General features: G+C 38.3%; 1 protein-coding gene across 2 annotated transcripts in view; it reads right to left on the bottom strand.

The window, feature by feature from the left end:
• Window positions 1-4,637: 4,637 nt before the first annotated feature.
• Window positions 4,638-14,417, bottom strand: part of LOC121876529 (scavenger receptor class B member 1-like) — a 49,373-nt gene continuing 39,593 nt past the window's right edge. For both annotated transcript variants that reach the window (XM_042381711.1, XM_042381710.1), the window contains exon 2: window positions 4,638-8,396. In XM_042381711.1, coding sequence (XP_042237645.1) covers window positions 7,265-8,396 — 1,132 coding nt within the window. In that variant the 3' untranslated portion in view covers window positions 4,638-7,264. The remainder of the gene's footprint in view (window positions 8,397-14,417) is intronic.

Here is a 14,417-nt window from a genome sequence, read left to right as displayed (position 1 = left end):
TACGCATTACGCTTTTCGTGATTTTCTCTGGAAATCCCCCCTCAGTCGCCACCACGTTTGAATTGTTCTGTTGTTGTCCAAGTAAAACTGCTACAAAGAGAGTTTTGTCTCATAAAGTTTAAGTGTTGGTGTGATAATGTAATTGTCAAACGGCAAAAAATATGGTGAAAGAAAATAATGCAGCCCATCTGAGTTTACCTGTCTTCTTATATCTGACGCCTAATTCAATGTTTCATTCATTAGGTGGCAGGAAAATGGAAAAAAGCCTTATACAAGAGCACCGAGAACGCCATTAACTAAACTATCTGATGCAGTACCATTAATTATGCCCACACTATTGGATGAAGATTTGACTACTTCACAATCTTGACACCGTCTACAATAGACGTAAGTGTGCGTGTGTATAATCACAGCCAACTCAATTGTTTGTATACTGTATAGTACTGTACATCAATGTTGGATGCATTCCTTCGTGTATTAAAAGATTTATAACGTTAGATTTACCCCGTAGCGTGAATTTGATTATTTGGCATCATTTCCTGTTTAGCGTCGAATCCTAAATACTTTATTCATATCACGATTATCAAGTAATTACAAATGTAGATAATCTTATCAAAGCAGTGAAATTCTTCTGCCTGAAATTCTTGGCTGTAATTTAGTGGTGTGGAATAAAAATTTAGTTATAAGGGGTTGGAAGCATGGGCACGATCGCTCGAGCTTGTATTTTACCGTTTTTCCTTTTTTGAATATCTTTGGGAATTGAGGGTGCTACAGAGAGCATAATGTATATTTTTCCTCACAATTATAATGTAATAATACCATGATTTATGTAGGTTCTGTGGGAGGGCTTAGGCGGTCATCTTTAGCCTCGCCTCGTGTGTGCCGAAAACAAGTGACTTTTGCTCCAGTGTGATATTAACAGTGCCGGATTAACCATGAGGCACTTGAGGCACTGGCCTCAGCCCCCCCCCCCGACTCTAAGGGGCCCCCCAAATCCAAACATTCTCGAAGTTGAAGCGTATAAAACATGAACTTCGTTCAACGATGTCCTAGCAAAGTCTCAATTTTCGGTCTCTTATGAACATTAAATGTGTTATTTTGCAGAAGCTAAATATTGATGAAATCATTGATAAATTTGGGTATATTTTGTTCTTGTTATTTATAAATGCCCTGAGTGTAGGGGGCCCCAAGTTGATCTGTGCCTCAGGCCCCTATTAAGCTTAATCCGGCCCTGGATATCAACTATATTTTGTATAATAGCCAAAGTCGGTATGAGTACCGCAGATCCATCCACTACCTCGGCAGTGATCATAACCATAGATATCGTTGTATTAATGCTGCTAAGCTAAAAAAAAAAATCTGATTTCTCTCCGCCAATTTTGTATCAATCAGTGTTCCCAGACCAAATTTTCCCAGCCCGCTAAAATCTAATAGAAAACCAGCCAAAAGGCCGCTAATTCAGTTCTAAAACTTCACCAAATTTCCCGCTAAATTTTATGTGTAGTTAGGAGCCTTGATTTTGTAATTATAATAATTTGTTTTAATTATGTATATATATATATATAATGGATTATCATATGAAAACATGTGATATGTATTGTCTAGCTAGAAGTTTGTAATTTGGGGGACTTAAAACAACCGTTCATGCTCTGAAATGCGTGTATTAATATAAAAACTTAAGAAACTAGGATAACTGCAGTAGGCCACATATGCCTGTTTTCACAACTCAAATCTGTGCACACATTTAGACCTGTTCATAACTCAAATCTTTGCTTATGTGGGCCTTTTTTATAACTCATAAATCTTTGCACATTTAGGACTGCTTTCATAACCCAGACATAACTAGAACTATATACTGACAAACTATATACCATATACATAACTATATGACAGAAGAATTAAATTGGTCAAGCTTCAACTCTTGCAGCATTTACTGTATTGCCAACTTTCACTTCGACTGAATATAAAGGAGGTTTTCCAGAGTAGTTGGACTCATACGACTTTGCAGATCATTCTTCAGAATATTTACCTGGCTGAACACACATTCTACCCTGAATTTGAAACAGGAAGCGAGAGAAGGCTTAAACACACAAAGAGAGTTATTTGGTAGGTTCATTACCTGCAGAATCTTCTGGCCATCCATTGAATCTACAGGCTTGAGATCTCTGAGGGTTTCGTGCCTTGAAGCTGGTTAAAAAACTTGGAGAATGTACCTTCATCACAATCATGTACAGGTACGGTATTTGTGGCTGAAAGAACATACAGCAATAAGAATTTCAAAGTTTTCTGGCAGCCTGAGCTCCACCTGCTCAATAGCTTTCACTAAGAACAGTGTGCACCTATCTCTCATTTCTGCCCTATTATATTCAGGCAGTGAGGAGCACACTTCTTGAGCCAAGTCAGCTCCATAGGTGCACTCATTATTAGTGTGCATCAAGTTATCCCTCCAGTTGTTCTGAAAATGCTTTAGACCCAATTCTGTTGGGGTTCACATTTTTTTCATTGACCATAGCTGAAAATTCACCAGCTCAGCATACAATTTCTCAGGATCTGATTGACTTGCTTTAAATTTGTGGTTCATGCAATGAAAAGATTCTGAAACAGGAAGCAGAAACTTTCATTAACTAAACACAGGTGTGTGAGGTCACCTGTCAATTCAGTGCTCTCTCTCTCCGCAGTAGGCCCATACTAATATTAGTTCGATTAAGTAAGATCCCCAAACCGTCAAACCCGCAAAATATAAATTTTCCTGCAAAACCTGAATATAAGCATCCAAATTTAGCGAAAAACCGCCAAATCTGGGAACACTGCTATCACTTAATTTGTTCCCCAACCGTTGGCTATTGTCACTTATGTAATCTTCGACTGAATTGTATTAAATTCAACTTAGCTGAACTAATTATAACTGTGCCAGCATTTTTTTTTCTCCTAAATTTATCACCCACTCAATGATGGAGAATTCATTTACCTGGCTTGATGCAACTTTTTAGGCTTGCCTATTATCTTAGGTTTGTTACCGTTACAAATGGTTAGTGGTTTCAGGGATTCAATTACACTTCCATACCCCTTTCGGGATTTTATAGAAGCTAAATAAATATATAATAACATAAGTTTTAGGTATACAACAACTTGCAAATGAGTTCATTAAGCCATTTGTGATGTTCTCGGCAAATAAGAAGGTTGGTTTGGGGCGCGTTCGTTGAGAAGGTACTAAGGTATACAGTACTAGAATAATAAAGAAGCAGCTGCGGATGATGGAGTCTGAGTCAGAGCTGTCTGGAGCTTCCTGCCTGGCGGTAGCGTCCACCAGCTGGCTGCAGGATATGAGGGATGAGGGCGTGTGAAGCACTGCCAATGAGGGGAACCTTTGCACTGTTGTGTTTCACACTGTTGTGTCTCCAATCGATTTTTGATAAATTGTTTTAGGTGTCACTGGTGTAGGAGATGGATCCAAATGATGTTTCTTTAACACAGATTACCCTGAGATTTGATCAAGGGGGACCTGAAATTATTGGACCATTCCATCAAAATGGTGGAACCAATATGATATGATACCCCACTGTATATGTTTATGGTTGTGGTATAGGTTTTGTGTTACTGTATTATAGAACTGCTAATATATTTATGCTAGTGTTCAGAGTGCAAATCCTATAGGGTAGCAAGTTAGAAATTGGCTTCAAAACCATTTATGAAGTGGACCATGCAGATAAACCTTACTTAATCAGCCGTAATTAGTACCGTAATGTACAGTATTACCTTATCATTGTTTTGAAAGGAAGAGAAACATGAAATAAGGTAGAATGAAAAGAACATGGAAAGATCAGTCCTCTGATGGATGTTTTACACCAGATTTATTAGATGTTGTTGAGTAGGAAATATAACCCCCCCAAAAATACAGGGTAAGGCCTGAAAATTTGAGGCTACAGAACATACAGGGGACTGCTGCACCCGATGAAATTACAGTACAGTACAGCTGTACAGTACCATGAAAGAAAATAAAATGTAAGAAAGGGGAAGGGGCAAATGTTTATATTTGTGTGTGTGGGGGCACACTGAATGTCTACATGGGAAGACATACTGTACCTGTACATTGAAATTTCTTCAGGACATTGAAATACTATTGTGGGGTGTTGAAGAATGTAGATGAGGGACTTATTCCATTACCCCAGGGTGTCTTTGAGCGAGTGGGAGATCGGCATCCCTGCTGGTACCCCAAACTGTGCCAAGGTTTTTCCATCAGTGGAATTTTCATCTTTGCTGACCTTTTACACATATTGTACAGTATTTACAAAGTAAAATTATTCCAAAGTTCTTTGTGGTACAGTACAATATTCAGTGAATGTGTACAAGTTCAAGAATTATATGAAACAAAAATTTTCATTCTTTAATAAATGACTTACATCGAGATTTAAAGATACAGTACCTGTATGAGTTGATTTCACCATTCCTTTAGTGTTCCCCTCACACTGGTCATTAGCTGCAACATTACAATACTTTTCCATGTGTGAACAGTACTGTATACCCATAGAAGCTTGATGAATTACAGTACCATTACAGTACAGTACAGGTACTAAAAGGACTAAAATAGTATTTATATCATGGATGCCAGTGCTGTGGAATGGTGATAAAACACAATGAGCAAAGTTTACTTTATTTGCATGAACAAAATGGTTTTGTTGCACAGTAAACCAGTTATCAAAAATATATCTTACAGTCATTCTTATGATGAATATTTGGGACAAAGGCACATTTTATTCATTCAAAGTATAGTACCTGTGTGAACAAAAAAGATACAGTATAATCCAGAATATTGCTCAAGGTAAATACTGTATGTGCAGCAAAATCTTGTGATATGTATTCCTTGGTTGAACCTTAAATCATATTGTTCAAGAAAAATCTCCTATCAGTGATAATATTGAAGTAATGACTGCTAGATTCAAAGATAAATACTGGAGTAAATTGGCGTTTTTCTGCACTATTTGGATGCTGAATTTTTCAAATTTCATGGACTTTTACTGCAATTTCAGTATTGCTTTTGTTTTTAATAACAACTAAATTAGCATCTGATTTAATGAAGTAATGTCTCTCCCTGGATAAAACCAATCTATAATCAAGACTAACAAGAGACTTCTCAGAAAAATATTGCATAAAATGCTGCTGAAAGCAAGTACATGTGTGAAAGCTGAGGCACAGTTAAGCACTGTTTATAAGGAATCATTTGCAAAATATGACTGAAGATTCTTTTCAGTAAAATGTTACACAATGCCATTAAAAACACCATACAAATAAAAACACCTACTGTACAAAATAAATTGTTGTAGCCAGCTTAACCTTGTACTTGGCAGAACATGTTTCATGTGGGTTTAATAAGAATTTTTTTTTATTAAAGTAACATTCACATGAATGATATTCCCTAAAATTTCCCAAATCCTTCATTATGAAGGATAATTAATACTGCTAGTACACTTGGATACTGTAAAACACCTTACATACATAAAATACAATTTAACCTATTTTGGCAGATACAAATTCATACGATATTCATAGTATTGCAAGCATTCTACATTTGAACTGAATTTCAAAATTAAAATCTACAACCATCTACATACTGTAAAAGATTCATGATAAGTGATAACTCCATTCATTTCAGTCATACAAGTGGCCACAGAAGTATATAAAACATTTTCTCAGCAGTGAATTGAATGTGGATCTAGAAAGCTGTCCTTATCTCCACAATGAGGAAAGGATTTGAAATACTTGTACAACTGACTTCAGACATACTACTTAAACACATTGCAAGGATGAGAATACATTCACCACAAAAATAAATAATGGCAGTACAAGTACAGTATATGATACCCTTGCTATTTAGGTCTGTTAGGTTTGATATCCTCATACTGAGCAAACAAGTCAATGACATAAAGCACAGTGCAGTATCTGTACAGTATTTGCTGCAGGCAAGTTTAAAGTTTTGTTGCTACAATTGAAAATGGTTCAGTACTCTGTGGTTGAGACAAGCTGCAGTAATGATTATGTATGGCCATCCAATACTGTAATGTGACATCTTCGTCACCATCACTGTTTTACAGTCATTTCCCACACTTGCCAGAGTTACTCATAACTGGGGTTCTATAGAGCTCACATAACCGAGTATCACAAAACAAAAAGTCACTAGTGAGCCAGGCAACAGATACACATCAACTATAAGTAATGTATCTGTACAGTACAGTAATTATAAGATGAAAGACATGTGACTGGGTATCAAAGGACCCTATGATTAAACTCCCAGTACTGTACTGTATATAACATTATGCATTAATAAATACAGTTAAATACCTGTACATTAAACTTAAAATGTTACCATAGCACATGGAGAACAAATACATTCCATAAACAATCATGATATGGTTGAGAAAATCCTAAACATGATGTGTGAACAATGAGAAGTCTTAATTCTTAATCTGCACATAAATACCTCAGTGAAGGCTTAAGCCTAAAGATTAAGTGATAAAAACCCTAACTCATCCAGTTATCAAATTCAGTCTGTTAAATTAAATGAATATGAAAATCGCTAAGTGCACAGATCCAAACTTTCCTGTGTAAACTGAGTGCCAGTGCACAACCTATGATGGTCACAAAACATAAGAACATTCAATTCTTATAATACAAAAAACTAGAGATCTTTGTGGATATTTTTTAAAAGTACCAACTTCAGTACTGTACATGTTCCACATGAATCTTTTGAATGTTAAAGAACTGGGTGTAATTACGTTACCATTTATGAATAGGAAGTCCTTATCAGATAAATTCCTAATTCCTCACCCAAAATAAAATTCTGATTCCATTCAAAACGATTGCAAACCCAGTGTAATTAGTTTCCTTATTATTAACAAATAATCCCACAACTACAGTAGGTCTCAATTTTGAGAAAAAAAATCTTGCTTCAGTTTACACAAAACCCAAAGGGTTGGAATAATTTGTGACCCAAGTTCACTGTTAACACTACAGCATGGAGACTTTGTGAGCAGATGGTTAACACTGAGAAAAAAAATAGAGGAAAAAAGTTACAACAGACACTTGTCATGTTGTCAAATCACAGCATTAAAACAAAAACTGTACTAAAATATAATAGTACTTGTCATCATTTGCACAATAACTTTCACTAGTGTTTGTGAGAATCTTACTTTTCCTTTAAAAAAATGTCAAACTATAATAAAGGAAACCACTCAGAAATTAGAAGTTCATCATTAAAAGTGACATCGCCTCATAAATCTGATTCCAGTGGTGGAGGTAATTTACTGTGACTGGTATTGTTGCTACCATCTGATCCTTGGGGACTTGAGGTGGCTAGTGGGGCAGTAGTTTTGGGAGAAGGAGACTTGCCAGGGTCTGTTGGTGATTCTGAATATGCAGGTGGATCATCAGGTGGTGGGGGTGGATGGGAGGATTCAGAATTCCCCTCCAAATCTAAGGTATCTTCTCCTCGTGCTAGTGGAGCTACAATATGCTCTCCAGGGAGGGGTGGTGGTGTGGTTGGAGTTACTCTATCTGGCTCCTCTTTCTCATCATCCTCCTCCTCATCGGGAGAGAGCTGAGTTTCCTGTTCATAGTCAGGTGGACACTCCTCTAAAGGAATGCTGTTTTTTATTGGAAGATCAAGGGGCAGATCTGGCAGTTCGTCATCAGAGGCTGTAATATGAATTTCCACTGAAACTGTAGATGGTGTGCGAAGCGGTGGCCCAGGACTGTAGGGAGGAGGTACTTGATCAGCGTCAATACTCTCATTCACTTCACATTCTAGGTGTGGTATAGAATCAGGAATGTCCTGGTTGTGGGTACGACGATAAGGAGGAAGCAAAGTGTGGTCATCTATGATGGGAATGTCAACACCACGATGGGGAAGGGTTGGAGTGAGAGAGTCCTTGTAACTCGATGAAGAAGCAATCGAGTCACCTCGTCTAGGGGGTTTCTGTAATTCATCATATTCCCATAAGGGAGGAGAGGGGCGATAGTGGGTATGGTGAGGAAGGTCATCGGGGGTATGTGGACGTTTCCGTGCCCCGGCTGACCCCCAGCCACACCATGCAGCCACCGTCTGGGCCAGAAGCAGTATCAAGAAGATGAGTGTAAGTGCAGTACACAGGGTAACACTAGTTGTTTTCACCACTGGAGGCAGGTTCTGGGCCAGTTTCAGCAAGCCCACTACTTCCCCAGGAAGGGAATCAACCCCAACTTCAAACCAAAATATGGGTAGAACCACGTCGAAGTGTCGGGCACGTTCGAGAGCTTGATTGCTGTCCAGCATCACATTCATCTGCATACGGAGTTTGACTCGTAGTGGGACACCCAGATCAGGGTAAATGTCAAACTCAGTTCTGTGCTTCTTTGGGTCTGGTCTGGAAAAAAAAGGCACTAATATTAATAATAATACAGGTAATATATTATTATTAATAATAATAATAATAATAATAATAATAATAATAATAATAATAATAATAGTAATAATACATAGGAATTTGCATACTATGTAATTATAATTAACAATGGATCAACTTAAAATTCTCCCCCAGCTTATTTTATCTGAAGATTAACCACGTTAACACTACTGTACAGTATTTGGGGGATGAAGTTAAGTAAGTGTTAAGGTGGTTAAAATTTATAAGTGAAATAAGTTGGGAGAAAATCTGCAGGTGATCCCTAAAAATTACCAATAAATAAAGTAAATGTACAGTATACAAAACAAGAAAGCTGTTGTGTGAAAACAATGCACTCACTTAACTTTCTTAAAATTCTTTCTGTAATGCACTTATAGTACAGCAATGAGGGCATAACAGATGAAGAGGATAAAATGTAGTACTGTATGTGCTGTATACTGTATATACATACGCCAACTCAAAAGAATTAATATTACCACAGAATTGCACAACCATATTGAAAGCAACTGTAATCACTTCTTTTCTCCACAACTGTAAGTGAATCAAACTCTTATTGTAAGTTTCACATGGGACACTGGTTGCTCCCGACATAAATTCTTTGAGGACGATGATTTAACTATTGAAGACGATAGGTTAACGTTTAGAGTACTATGGGTTAATTATTTAAAATTATGGCTTAATTCTTTTGGGACTTAGGTTTTTTTTTTTTAAGCCGTTTGTCCGTGTCTGTGATGGGATGATTTGGTGTTCTTATTGATTTGGTGTTCTTATTGTTTGTATCTCATTGTACTTGTGTGTGTTTGTTAATGGAGATCATCGCTCGAGATATTGCATAAAATGTTTGATGAGTTACCTGGGAGAGACAAGAGCAAAGGAGAAAGGACACATACGGAAAGGAAGCCTCCAATCATCAACCAATCAGACAATATACGATGACTGGGCAACGGGCTTTTGACGCACCATCACAAGTCTAATCTCTCTTTGTTAGGCCCCATCGTAGCCCTTAATCCTCACTCCGTATTCATGTGGGGGCCACACCATCTCAGACGATGCTCTCTTGCCCCCAGACTCAAGAGCCATAATGCAATGAGACTCCCTCTAAATCCATAAGATTCACAGTGGCATGCGGGTCACTTGGCCCTGACGACATTCTGCAACTAGGCTATAAAGGTGGAATTGCCCTGAGAGCGCCTATGGGGGAACAAGGGCCAATCATTTGAGGGCTGGTTTATGTAGTACCTTAAGTGGGACGTGCTCGAGTTCTTTTGTGGAAGAGGGTAGGTTATGTGCACTGGTGGATAAGGTTACGTTAGGTTATGTGCACTGGTGGATAAGGTTACGTTAGGTTATGTGCACTGGTGAATAAGGTTGTTAGGTTATGTGCACTGGTGGATAAGGTTACGTTAGGTTATGTGCACTGGTGGATAAGGTTACGTTAGGTTATGTGCACTGGTGGATAAGGTTACGTTAGGTTATGTGCACTGGTGGATAAGGTTATGTTAGGTTATGTGCACTGGTGGATAAGGTTACGTTAGGTTATGTGCACTGGTGGATAAGGTCACGTTAGGTTATGTGCACTGGTGGATAAGGTCACGTTAGGTATGTGCACTGGTGGATAAGATTACGTTAGGTTATGTGCACTGGTGGATAAGGTTACGTTAGGTTATCAGTACTTCGTGGTTGAGGTTAATTTATTATGTGCACGAGTGGAGGATAGGCCACTAGTAATGGTTGTCACATGATAAGTATTCGAGGAGATAGATTAGGTAATATAAAATATATCCCTGTAAGAGCTTGCGCTGTGTGGGGGTGTAGTAGTGCTGGGAACATTAAGTTACATAATATGAACTGGTGGGACAGTTTATGTTCAGTGAAGGTGATATTAAGCTACGAATGATGTACGCAAGGGCTGGAGGGATAAAAATTAGACTTTGGTTAAATGGAAGGACTCAAAGAGAAACAAAAAAGAAAAGATTAGTTGAAAAAAATACCACTAGACCATATACAGTAGTTAAAGAATTCTTGTCAAAATGCATGCATGAAAGAAAACGAAAAAAAGTTTACTACTTCACTAATAATGAGTAAATAGCTCAGTTGTAATGGTCTTTTGTACCATCCCCATATGAGTTGAGGAATAACGCAAAAGCAACACAACAACACAGGAAGAACTGAGTCTCACAGTGTGGTGGTGTACTACAGGCTACCACCATCTGTTACAATCATCCACCTACCACCACCACCTCTCCTCTCTCTCTCAGTAGTCATATATGGGTAGAAAGTGAGAGCTTGTTAAAAATACCAACATTTGTAAGCTAGAACTCTACGATGACATATCCTTATAAAAAACTTCATAAAGATTTCTGTATCAGTATCTCTGCCACAGCAGGTCTTATAAACGAGGTTAATACACCATGGAGATATTGAACAAAATGTTCTGAATTTGTCACGGATTTATATGTATTCTGACAATATTCGCAAGTTTTCGTGTGTTTTTTTCTTCTCTGGTCAAACACACTCGCTCAATGAATGTCATTTTTATTGCCATAGTGTACCCAGGTCATGTTTGGTAGTGAATATTTTATAGGCCGGACCGGGCAGAGCAGTGGAGTTTGGTTGTAGCCAGTAAATATTATTGAGTCTGAAAAATTAAGTTTCATCTCTTAGAAATATGACGCCCGTTATTTGCTAGTACTTTAGAAGTTGGGTTGGGTTAGGTTCGTAAGCGGGAGTTTCTGTTGTGATGGTGAGGTAAACCTGGGTGGTGAGATGTGGTAGAGAGGGAGGGGGGTAGTATGATACCGCCCGCTCTGCCTGCTCAGCTGATCAGGTTTGGTGTGCCAGCGTGGTTACACATCAGACTCCACAATTTAACACTAAATGATTCTCATGTGTACTGGTAGGCTTATAACGTTACTATAAAATTACCATATGCTATTTTTTTTAATTCATAAGATTGTGAGAAATGTGCTTTAAGACACACCTTGTACCTGTACAAACTTAGTATATCAGAAATTCCTAAGTTTACTGTATAGGATTTTAGTTTACTGAACACTGGTACATATATCACATTATTAATATTGTTATCATTATTATGATTATTACTATCATAGTTTCGTCGTCTGCTTATAATTTTTGTACAGCCCTCAGGGTGATACCTTCTAAAAATTCTCAATCTTTTTTACCAGGGAAATGGGACTCCTTGCAGTGACTTTCACAACTACACGAAACAGGGATAAACTTCAAGACATGCCACGCAGAGGATGTAAGCGGAGGAGCCAGGGCACAGGGTGAGTATGCTCGATACCTAATACTGGGGGTTATACTCGTCACTGTCCAGACGGCCGGGCAGGCGCTGCGTTCCAACACGTGTTTGCATCCTTGAACCAGGACGGGATGGGGTGTCTAGTGTGTATATTACTGTTCTTGGGTTGCTGCTTACATACGCCCCACCTACGGCACGAAGACCCATGTCACCATATTGGGGGAGGTGGGTGATGACTGTGTCTACCGTGGTGTTAAATAATATATTGTAAGTTATGATTATTGTACTCATAATGACCAAAATATTTTTACTGGTATATTGACCCGCACTGGTTACCCGGTACTTTAGGATAGGTCTGCAGGATAACGTATACACTTATCATTTATAACAATTCACAAGTTTTTATTTGAAAATAAACACATAGATGGGAGATGACACGACAGAGCTGCACCCTGCCACCTCCCTAACACACACACTAGCCGGCTCCCGTCTGGGCAGTCTGTGGTCATTCGCCTACCCGGGCTTGGCTACTTGCACCTCCACTTCTTCCATCAGCTTTGTCTTCCCCTTTCTCCTCACTCTCTTCCGCCTCCCTTCACTTCCAGTAATCTTCCTCCAATACCTGTCAACTACCGCCACTCTTCTTCCCTCCCTTCTCCTTCCTTCCTTTCTTCACTCCTTTGAGACATCCTTTTTCACTTCTTACTTATCCTACATCCGCCCCACACATCCTGACCGACTGCTGTACCAGGCAACATCTCCCGCTTTTGTTCCACCCATCTCGTCACTACTTGTCCTTACCAAAGTTCACTTCCTCGTTATGCATTTTTAACTTGGGTTCAGAATAGTAACGTCTATATTGTACACGTAAGATAGTAACTGGCGCCTATTGATGTACACACCAGGCTGTGTTCATTGAATCATATGGGTGCACCAGCGTCCAGCCCTAGCTAGATCTTTGTGAATTATTGTGGATTAGATACGCTGCTGCCACCCGTGGTCTCAGTACAATGGTTAACAGTACATGGAGATAATTTTAGCAGCGTTTAAAATGTATTCCGTAAAAAAAATATCATCTGTGTCTCACTGTTATAATCAGAAATGATATAATATTTTGAGATAAATGAGCCAGTTCTGTTGTATGTTGACTTGTTGCACATACGTTGTCCAGTATGCAGGTGTAAATATTAGTTGACTTTCTCACTAGTACGAAGAGTTATCTGATTAATAACAAGTAACACACACATTAAAATTCTTTAGTATAATGATTTACATATTAAGATGAGTTTATTACAAACATAGGATAATATATTACGCTGAAGATGACGTCATTCTTGAGTTTAAAATATTTACAGGATATGACGTAACCTTTGTGGTGGTATACTGTCAGTCAAACTGTCACACACGCAGGGAGGTTCACACACACGCACTCAGAGGCGGGGCCCCCAACACAAGGGTTAGACTTCAACAAATCCAATATTTTATTTCAGTTTATGAAGGTGTTTTATAAATACTGGATGTAGTTCAACACATTAAATTTCCTCATGTTTTCACGATTACTAAACCGGTGTCATCCCACTTACCTGGACGGTACCCATCTGGACGATCGTCTTTTTTTTTTGCTGCTTTTGCCATCCCACATGGACGATTATAGATGATTTTTAGGAATAAAATTGGAATTATATTATAATTTACAAACGAAGTTTAATATTGTAATCATTATTTTTGTGATTATTTTAATTTTAATTGTCATTGCTTTAATAATCAAGTGTTATTCATTTGTATTCACAATTTTCATATTATGCCTTTATTCGTATTTGTAGATCCTGTGGTCAGGTCACTTGACCTCAGGTGACCTCATAATAGCGTAAGACTAAAACACGTGGAAATAGTGAGGTCACGGGTGAAAGTTTCGAGTTTTGTCTAATATGTATCAACAACCTCTGAAACAGAGACTTCTAACATTACAAATGATTTCCCAAAACACAGGGGTAACCTGTAGTAGATGGCGACTGTGCCTACTACCTTAACTTACGAGGCCGCCCTTGAAAGGTTTACTACCCATCTCTTACCGTCATCACAAGGCCAAGACCTCCCTACCTCACCCATCCAAGGAGGCGTTGGACCGAACTAAAGATAAAGTACCTGACCATTATTACACTGCATTCAAAACTTTATTTTCTTGACAATTCAACAGAAAAGATATATTCTGAGAAGCATAAACCTGCCAGCGGGGCCCAAACACTAGACGTCGACCATTATTTATGCCGAAAAAAGAGGGAAGAGGTTCATTTTAACGAGACCCAGAACCGCTTACCATACACCACACTGAGGTATTTATTATTTGATTATTTACTGTGAGTTGTGTTTAGTTAGTGTCAGATACAGTATACTATTTACATTAAAGGCATAAGTGAATCACAAGACAGTAACAATCTTATTTTTATCTGTATTTGACAGACTAATTATACAAAGGTAGGGACAACTAACCAAAAATACTAAAAACTTCTATTTGTCCGTTTTTACGAGTTTAAAGGCATTAACGTCAGTAAAGAGCTATAAACTGAGGGCGAGATGAGGGAAAAACGTCAAATAACAATGAACCTTTACAAGGATGGGGAGACAGCTGTGTGAGGGACGGGGCGGAGGTTTAATGAACAGGAAATAAGAACATAATGAATGCTAAAAAAAAACGCAAGGGCTGAGGAATAGGGGTTTGG

This window comes from Homarus americanus, unplaced genomic scaffold (genome assembly GCF_018991925.1).
Source record: "Homarus americanus isolate GMGI-L3 unplaced genomic scaffold, GMGI_Hamer_2.0 scaffold28, whole genome shotgun sequence".
NCBI classification, from domain to species: Eukaryota; Metazoa; Arthropoda; class Malacostraca; order Decapoda; family Nephropidae; genus Homarus; species Homarus americanus.
The sequence above is the reverse complement of the archived record's forward strand: the minus strand, read 5'-3'. Positions and strand labels throughout refer to the sequence as shown.